This window comes from Zingiber officinale, chromosome 5A, assembly GCF_018446385.1.
Source record: "Zingiber officinale cultivar Zhangliang chromosome 5A, Zo_v1.1, whole genome shotgun sequence".
Taxonomy (NCBI): domain Eukaryota; kingdom Viridiplantae; phylum Streptophyta; class Magnoliopsida; order Zingiberales; family Zingiberaceae; genus Zingiber; species Zingiber officinale.
This window is the reverse complement of record NC_055994.1, coordinates 91,362,639-91,372,713: the sequence shown is the minus strand read 5'-3', so window position 1 is coordinate 91,372,713 and position 10,075 is coordinate 91,362,639. Positions and strand designations below refer to the sequence as shown.

General features: G+C 35.4%; 1 protein-coding gene across 1 annotated transcript; it reads right to left on the bottom strand.

Moving 5' to 3' along the window:
* Positions 1-210: 210 nt before the first annotated feature.
* LOC121980962 (DUF21 domain-containing protein At1g55930, chloroplastic-like) lies at positions 211-8,352 on the bottom strand. The gene is made up of 14 exons (XM_042533252.1): positions 7,659-8,352; positions 7,322-7,419; positions 7,120-7,213; positions 6,233-6,315; positions 6,027-6,125; positions 5,445-5,526; positions 4,629-4,768; positions 4,482-4,560; positions 4,322-4,385; positions 3,824-3,915; positions 3,546-3,611; positions 2,726-2,842; positions 1,653-1,829; positions 211-1,117 (listed from the first exon to the last, which is right to left on the bottom strand). The coding sequence occupies exons 1-14, from the start codon at positions 8,214-8,216 to the stop codon at positions 821-823; spliced, it is 2,046 nt and encodes a 681-aa protein (XP_042389186.1). The 5' UTR covers positions 8,217-8,352; the 3' UTR covers positions 211-820.
* Between the last annotated feature and the right edge of the window lie 1,723 nt (positions 8,353-10,075).

The window sequence follows — 10,075 nt, the reverse complement described above, 5'->3', positions numbered from 1 at the left end:
AAACAATTCGAGTGCAAAAGCATGCTTACAAGCACTAACGAAAAAAGGTACACCTATCTCGGGCATAGAGATAAGCAAAGTATGGTCAAATTACTACTTGTCATTCTCCTAGAAAAAACCATTCCAAATGCTAAATCCATTAGGCCTTGGACTTACCCCCCAACCTTTACTTGGCGTGTCGAAAATCAACCAGACCCAACTTCTTGGATATGCACCTCCAATGCCATTTCTCATAACCAAATGCAAAGGTAGCATGTAATAGGTGAGAGGAAGAAGACAACTCCTGTTGCCTATAAATGCGAGACCATAACCTATTGTTGAATCAGTTATTGCTAACATGGCTAAACAAAATACCACCGCTCTAGTGCTCTGCCCGTCCATTGCACTGCTGCAACAGAGGTTCAAGCGGCTACAGAAGATCAAACAGATGAGGGAGAAGAGGCAGATCCTGCGGGTGCTGGCTGAAGCTGCACAACAATCTGGGCACTTCTTCAGTGGCGACTCTATATATCCTTTGAGGCCTCCATGCGGTTCTCCATCCATTCAGTTGCATTACCAATATATTGTTGATTGTGCTGAATTGCAGCCATTTGAGCCATCGTTGACGTTAGGCTTGTGGTCTGATACTGTAAACTATCACGCATCTAACACGCACAATGACTTAGAAGTTGACACCTCTCTGCACCTGTAAAAATAGTCCTACCAGCTTGTCCAAAGGACCACAAAATTTCCTATGTTTCTTTCTCTATGAAATGGAAGCTCTTCTTTTCTCGTATTATTTATCTGCGTAAGAGGAAGCTTCGGAGATGCAATAAATGAATCATTGAGTGTGTTGATCATGGTTACCTAACTTCTGACTAGTGTTATTACTATAGGAATCTTCAAGTTGAAGTTCACCCTGCAATAAAATTGTTTCATGGGAGCGTTCATCTTCCGCTTCCAGTCTCACCTCAATCACCTTGTCAGAGTCCTGTTCATCAACAGCCTCAGTGATTTGCTTAACCACTTTTCTGGAGACCACACGAGTCATGCCCTTGTTATCCAACTCTTCTCCGTGTCCATTGTTGATTGGTATAAATCGAAGTTTACCAACCTTTCTCTCATTAGCTTCAAGTACCTGCATGCAGAAACATTAAATTCAACAAAAGCTTACGCCATATTATGTTTTTTGCATTATTTTTCTCTGGAGTATTAGACGATTTGTATCCAATTTATACATATACTTCTTTGCAAATTAAGTTAATAATACCATCCTAAAGCACCAACTGAAGAGTGGACTTGCAAATTGAGTGCCAAATTAAAAGTATGATGGACTCCTCCATGTGATAATATAAATAACAATGGTCAGAAAATCAGTCGAGAATTAAACATTATATTGTAGCTTTAGGAATCTTTCTAAATAAAAATTCATGAACAATTTTAATTCTTTGAACATGTAGGATGGAAACAAATCTAACAGCCAAAGTTGTTCTATTCAAATAATTAAGTATCAAGAAGTACTCCAATTGAGGATTTAAGATTATGATGAACTTTAGAAATCTTTCTAAATAGAACTTCATGAACAATTTAACTTCTTTGGAGAACATGTAGACTGGAAACTCTAACGAGTAAAGATGTTCTGTTGAAGTAACTAAAGAAGTATCAAGAAGTACCTCAAGTTCAAATGATTGAAATCTTTCCTCGTCATGGTCATCGGCTGTTGTTTCAGTGTCTTCAGTATCCACTTTATTGTCTGCCTTCTCAAATACTACTATGATCTTCCCACCTTCTTCAGGAATATATCCAAAGGATTCGCAGACAAAGCCAGATACTGTCTCATACTGATGTCCCTGAAATAACAAAGACAATGAGTGTCCCATAAGAAAGTAGTTGTGCCGGAGACAAATTTTTACCAAAATGAATTATGTGGACCAACACACAACCTAATATTGATATCCACACAACATACAAACTCATTTTCCCCCAAAATTGTATGTTTTATAATTGTGGCAATATTTTAGGATCAATGTGTTCCCTCCGCCCATAATATTTTCAATGATAAGTTTCTGTTAGTTGAATTTGTTTTTCACCAAGCCAATTACAAAAGACTTGTTGGTTCCTGTCTTGTGGAAACCATTGATGATGTTTTAAGAAGAATGCATTTTTTCTATTTCTCCTTTTCTGCATTTCCAAGAACATTCTCTTAATATGTTTTATTCATTCTCACAATAATAAAGTTCTGAATAAACATATGATCATTCAATATGAGATATAGTTTGGTGATATGGATTTTAAAAAAAATATGATTAAAAACACTTGCAGCGAGTTCTTGTGTCTGTCAGACTCTCAAGTTTATTTTAAGTAGGACGCAATGAACCTACAGGTTAGTTAAAGGATGCATCATATTACAACTAGTGGAGAACACCAGATGATTACTTGAACATATTAAATAAATAATTGTACTTAAATGCAGTCATAGAGATATAGAGAAAATTGCATATATAATAATTATGGTTGGTTGGTTGGTTGACTGATAGATAAAGATTGTGAGGTTTTAATTATAAGAAATCCTTCACACCAGATGTAGAACATAAATAACATGATACTATAAGATGTCACTGCATTAGTTAAGTAATTAAATGAACAATTATATAACAATGCAAATATATCTTTGTCACTCTCTTTGGCTTGCTCAACCATATCTCAATTTATACTATCAATGCCCCTGCACCTCAAAGATACGAACCTCGGGTATTCTAACATTTAATTCTTCTGAGAACTGGTCAATGCATGTATTAGCGTCAACATCAAATGCCCCATCATCTCGCATCACAATATACCCAGTTTTTCGCTGGATTTCTTCCTGAATTAGACACAAGAAGTAGCTTAAGGAATACTATAGCAATAGCATAGACTATGTGGTATTACAAAAATACCAACATCTGATGCATAAAATCTCCAAAATCCTTTTCAACTAAATAGACAATACACGGTATTGCATTTCCCATAGCATGGAACTTCAACTATTATAATGTTAGTAATGCCCTAAACTCTTAGTTCTAGGAGAAGACGCTGACTATACATATGAGCACAAGGATTGAGATGCTTCCACACCATCATAGTTAAGGTAAATAAAGAGCCAGCACATGCAAATTAGTCATCAGTGTATGCAGGGTACTGTTATGATAACTATGAATGTTGTCGTGGGGTATGTGCCATGCAATAAAATGTATATGGAGTTATGCACTGGTAGAAGACATGTGAGAGTAGCATGTGCACGAGACCATGTAACTCACATATACTCAACAGTAGAAAATTATCACAGAAACATATGAAGGTGAATACTATGCTAGACATACACTGGAACAAATGATAGACAAGAAAATAAACATAGGATTATTTCATTGTCTTATTATGGATTAAAAATGTAAAAAAAATAAATAAAAAATCAGTAACCTATCATCCAAATTTATTTTTCAAGTTCGATAAGCAACAGTTACCAGTAAAGAACTAAAAGTTAAATGGAACAAAGAAAACATCAGCAAAAGTAATGTATGATAGTTTACCTTCGAATCATTTTCATCAAATATCTCACCAACAATTTCTTCAACGACATCTTCTAGGGTTACAATCTGTGTCATTCAGATTATATATAAATGAGCAACCATAGTTGAAGAGAGATCAAAAAATAGCATAAAGAGTAGATATATATCTTCATTCTTCAATGATATATCAAGCTGTCTTGATTTCCAAATTCAGATATTTAGCAACTGCTAAAAGATTATGCTAAAGAAGCTATGGTGCGCTCAAGTACAAAAAGTAGCAGAGTGTTAACTGAACATACCCCAATTGTTCCACCATATTCATTAAGCACTACAGCCATATGGACCTGCCTTATACGAAACTCTCTGAGAAGATTCCAAACAGACATTGAATCTGCAGTGTGAAAGAATAATGTTCAGTAATGTATCAGAGTCCGGACTATATGATAATGCTCTAGCAATGTAGCATATCTCCAACTATAGAAGAATGTTCTGGTAATGTATCAAAGCACAAACTACATAAGAATGCTCAAGCAATGAATCACATCCCCAACTATATATGAATGTACTTTAATGTATCAGTGCTCCATATATACAAACACATTAACTAGTGGAATAATATGTAAAAGAAAACTATAGGTCATGAATGAAATGAAAGAACAAATGATTTCCACAATGATGAAACAAGAGTTTGCAAAATACAAGTATAAATTAACACACACAGATTTGGCTCACATTCTAAATTTTAAATGAAAAGGAAGCTAATTATTTCCTAAATCCACTTCATAGGTTTGTAGTACCTGGTACAAAATATGTTGGCATGCGTGCAATCTCCCTCACCGAGATTTCTTTTAGCTTCTCAACCTTGAAACCAAAATTAAACTAATTATTTAACAAAGATATCAACCCAATCTGATGATACATCTAAAATAAATATCTCAGGCATGACATAGAACCCACCTTTTCAACATACTCAAGCATGTCCATAGCATATGCAATTCCTACAATATTATCAATACGCTCCTCAAAGACTGGCACTCTGAAACCCATTAGTTTGTGAGAAATTAACTTACACATTTAGTGAACACCAAAGCAAATTAAAGTAACCTGGAATATTGATGAGTCTCCCATAAATTCTGAAAATCAATAAGCGTTGCACTCCCATCTATTGCAACTACATCTACTAGTGGTGTCATCACTTCTCGAACATGTGTATCTTTTATCTCTAGTACATTTTCAATCATATCCTGTTGATAAAACATGAGAAACTTCTTTCATATTCCGCATAGAAGAAAAAATGATTAGGCAGGAACAGAAACAGCTTTTCATTATCTCTGTGTGTGTATTGAGAGAGAGAATATAATTAAATCAAACAGAACTATGGAGAGAGAATATAACCAAATACAACAGAGCTACTTTCTCCCTTAGGAGTTTTCAGGAAAGCATAATAAAAAACTGGAAGCATTAAACACATGAGGATTCTACAACAAAATAAATAAAATAATTCACAAATCCAAATTTTTTTGCAATTTATCATATCTTACTCATAGAATCATTTTCCTCGTTATGCAAGAAGATAAGTTACACGACAGCATTTGCAGTTACTCACAAGGTTCTTGAACTAATTTGACTAATGCCTAAAAGAAGTAGAGTAAAAAACCACAATATAAGTAAACTGTCCTATAATTTTTAATTTAACAAGTATTGGATAAATAATTTTGCTAATGTTTGCAATCTGCATGATAAAGTGCAAACTGATCAGGAATGTTAACCAAAACGTTGCTCCATGCTAGAGGAAATATCCTAGTTAAATCACATAAACAAACTCAGTGATGAAATAAGAATATCATGCAGACTACAAAGATTTAAGTGAAAGGAAAAAACATCAAATTTATGTAAACAATGCTGCTGAATTGACGTCACCTGCTCTTCTTCCTCTATTGCCCCACTCAGCTCAGCCCCACGTAACATCAATTTTAGTTCATCTTCTGTGACATATGGTTCACTGTATGTACAAACAACCAATAAGAACTGGCAACAAGGAGTACTGCCACAAAATTATTATATCCCGAAATTCCAAAAACAATATATATTCAATTTAAGGATGGATATTGAAACAATAACAAATAAATAAAACCTTAGTTTTATGGAAGTTATAATCTGGTTGATATCTCATTACTGAACATTATGATCACCAGATCAACATCAAGATGAAAGTATTTCAAATGAAATATTGTTGGCATACATTTCACTTGTTTTGGTTTTTTTGAGAAAAGGGAAACTCTGACTGTAGTCTCAGAAACACAGATTGAAATTTCTTTTACAAGTTCTTTTACAACAGTATTATACAAGATTATAAATTAGCCCTTACAATCACAAAATTTGAAAATTGTATCCCAAACAAATAAATAAACTAACTCGGTCACTAAAGAGGTGGTAAGAGATTAAGGATAAAACATAAGAATTTTATTAACTTAGAACTGCAATATATGATATATCCCTTACCTTCTACCTTTTAGCCCTAGCAGCTTCAAAATTCCCATTGACAAAAAGGTGACAACTCTTCCAACAGGATAGAGGACTATAGAAAGCCATGCAACCGGCCTGATCTAAATGCATCACAAGCTTAGCTCTGATTAGCAGACTTATAAAACACCACAGGAGTACATGCTGATTCAATTTCACTCCCGAAGACCGTACCAACAACTCACCTTACAACAAACCTTACTACCTCTGTGGCATTATGCACAGCTACACTTTTTGGAGTAATTTCAGTGAGAAGCAAAATCGCAACCTGGGATGATTAAGTTAAATAGGTGGTTATTTAAAGCATGAATTTGCAAAGTAAAAAACTTTTTTTTTTAAATAAAAAAAAGCCTTGCTAAGTGAGTATGACATTTTGGGCGTGTGTCAAGTATGCTTTGGTGGACATAATAAAAATGAACAGAAAATGAAGGTTGAATAGTTGTTCGCATGATTATGGATGTTTGGACAAGAATTGAATTAGTCATGCATGCTTAGTGTCATAGCATACATACTAAATTCATTAACTGATGTCAGTTACTAACTTAACATACATAACAATTTTCAAATGCTCTATGAACAGCATGAAGGGGAGCCTTGGCGCAACGGTAAAATTGTTGCTTTGTGACCAAAAGGTCACGGGTTCGAATCGTGGAAACAGTCTCTTGCAAAAAGCAGGGTAAGGTTGCGTACAATGGATCCTTCTCCGGGACCCCGCATAGCGAGAGCTTCGTGCACCAGGCTGCCCTTTTTCTATGAACAGCATAATTAACTGTGCATAAAAGCCTTCAGGACTGGTGCAAATGTGAACCTAAGATAGCTCATCAAATAACAAGGATATAGTGATAAATCTTGTGTAATCAACAATCATACCTATAAATTTCAGATTTAAATATTTTGAACCATCTCCAGCAGTTATAACCATACGAAGTTACAGCCATAAAGACATTTTCTAGCCATATTGAGCTTGATGTATGGAAATGACTTATCAAGAATAGCATGCAGATTAGTAACAACATGTCTAATTAGCACTTAGAGATTGTGTGAAATAATCATAAAAGGGGCAAGGGCATACCGTCATAACTGCTGTAGCAGCACTGACACCAGCTTCACCAAAAATTGCAGTCGTTGCTTCAGTAACCAGAGCTGTTGCGCCAATATTGACCACTCTGAGTGCGCAAGACAATAGCAAATGAAAAAGAATGATGATAGCAACTGTACCATACTAAAAGATAAACAAAGGTTGAAAAAAAATAACTAAAAACACATCTCTATACGTTGTGCCAATAAGAATCGTAGTGAGAAAACGAGTAACATCATTACGCAGCATTCTGAAAACACCATTCTCCGGTTCTTTTTCAGCCAACTCTCGAACCTGATGAAAAGAATCATTAAGCTTGAATTAGCAGCATCACTGAGTTATTTGTTCTGAAAATGCATTCATAACCATTTTTCTTAAGCAGATTTGTATGGCATTCAAGATGATGCTCGAAAACCAATTCTTTGCATGGTCAATAAACTCCAGCTTAAATGGATCCATGCAATTGAAGTCCAAAGATAAAGAAACAGATAAATGTTAAATAGGTACGTGATTAGAGGATATCATTGTAGTACCTTCCACGGCCATAATGTAGTGATGGATGTCTCAGCCATCGAAAAGAACGCGGACAGACCCAGAAGCGCCGTCAAAATCAGGCCATGGTCCTTCAGTACTTGAAGAATCTGCAATACCTTCGGCCATACTCCGCTAAGACTCGTTCTGCTAGATGCCAAAACCCCGACCCTGGCATCCACTGCAGCTGCCTCCGCGAGAACCCTTTGGCACCTTACCGCAAGCACCCCGCAGACAATCGCGACGAGGACGATGCGGAACCCATCTCGACTGTTCTTATCGACCGAAGAGGTGGAGGTGGAGGTGGAGGTGGAGGTGGAGGTGGAAGGGGAAACAATCTTCGATCGAAAACAAGCACGGCCGGTAGGAGAACCACGGAGGCAAGGATTGTAACAGCTCCCAGCGGACAGAGAGAGGAAAGTGAGCGAGTGGGATTCTGCAGCACAGATCCGAGCGGGAAGGCTCCCTCGTGGACGGCGGGGTTGGATCGAGGGCGAGGGAGGGAAGACAGCCATTGGATGGCGGAGGAGTACGAAGACGTTGCGCGCCGCCAGATCCATCGCCGAGGCGCGGTTGCGTTGGGGATCGACAGCGGCGCCTCCAGGCTGGAGTTTGTGATAATTTGGGCAGGTTCCGTTCTGCGTCTTCCGCTCTTTGATTGGAAATGGAAAATGGGGAGTAAATTCCGAGGAGTGTTTTTTCTTCCGCCTTTATTTTTTATTCAGTCATAGTTTGGATGTCTTTTCATAAATCAATTTTGACAATCTCACAAATTGTTTTTAATTATTATTATTATTATTTTATAATCGCATTCGGCCCTTTCCCAAACTCGTATTACTCAAAACACTTGGTCATTTTTTAATTGACCCATATCTTTTCTCATTCTCTTTCCCATAATATCTTTTTCTTTTTACTATTCCTAAACAAAAAAAAAAAAAAAAATCTGAACAAACCAGTTCTACATGTCATCATTAGATAAAAAGAATTATTATAAACGAATCAAATTGAACTCGAGCTCGGGTTGACTCGAGCCGCTCGAGCTCGAGTGTGTTTTTGAATTTGAGCTCGAGCTCAGTTCAAAAATAATGAATTTAAATATAAAAAAAATAAACACAAATTGGGATTCGTAAATGATGTTATAAAGTGTTATAATCTTGTACTATATTTAAACAATAATATTAATAGATTATTTTTTTCTTATAATTATAATGCCATTAAGCCGGCTCTATTTTTTTTTCCAAATTAACAAAAATCTCTTTAATTGTTATTTACCGAATATTTATTTCTTATCACAAAGATTAAAGATAATAAAAGAATATGAAGCAATAGACAAATCAAGAAGGACCACTTGAGATATCTTATTATAGGAAATCATCTGGAATACTTGAAAAAATTAGAGAACTTAATTTTTTTATTGGATGATATAGAGAACTGTGCTCTTCCTAGCCAATATAATCACAAGCTTTTCTCTGTAAAATGGTATTGAATTTAACATAATAAGGAATGGATTTGTATTGTTTATTTTAAGAAAAAAAATTGTTTCTCTCAATATGGTGCATCTCAATGATAGTTAAGGGCATGAATATAATCAGGAAAACTAGACAAATACATAAGTCCTGATTTTATGTCATTTCGAGTTCTCTAGGTTTATCAGTCATTTTAGGTCGAACCCGGCTGATCGACCTAGGACATTCTATAAATCAAAATTTTAATTTTGTTTGCATACATGAACTCATTTGTGGTGTTGGATAATAAGCATCATTGTTGTAACATTTACAATGAACTTCCGACATCATTTCTTATGACGAGAGTGAGTTGGAAAAAAAACTGGTCTCAATATAGTGCAACTCATTGGTGTTTGAGGGCATGAGTGTATTACTGTGACTTAGTCAAGCATATAGAATTTTGTTTGAAATATTTTGGGCATCTCTAACTTGTTTAAAGATCTTCGATTTGATATATTATGTGTCATATAGCTTAACCCGAGTCAAAAGTTATAATCTATCAAAATTTACCCAACATACATGTTATAGTATATACGAAATCGAAGTTATTATAACTACAAGTTTGACTTTAAGAAATTATAACTTTTGATTCGGGTTGAACCACGAGATGCACAATATATCAAATTAAAGTTTCTTTAGAGATTTTCGATTTGATATATTATATGTCCCGTAATTCAACCAGAATCCAAAGGTATGACCTCTCAAAGTTATAACTTATAGTTGTAACAACTACGATTTCATAGTTGCTACAATGTATTACCGGTTTTCAGAGGATCGACAACAACATGTTTTTGTTATTCAAAAGAGCAGTAATAAAGACCAGCAATAATGTGTTGAACCATAAATTTTGAGAAGTTACAACTTTTGTTCAAGTTGAACCATGAAATGCATAATATATCAAATTAAAGCTTATT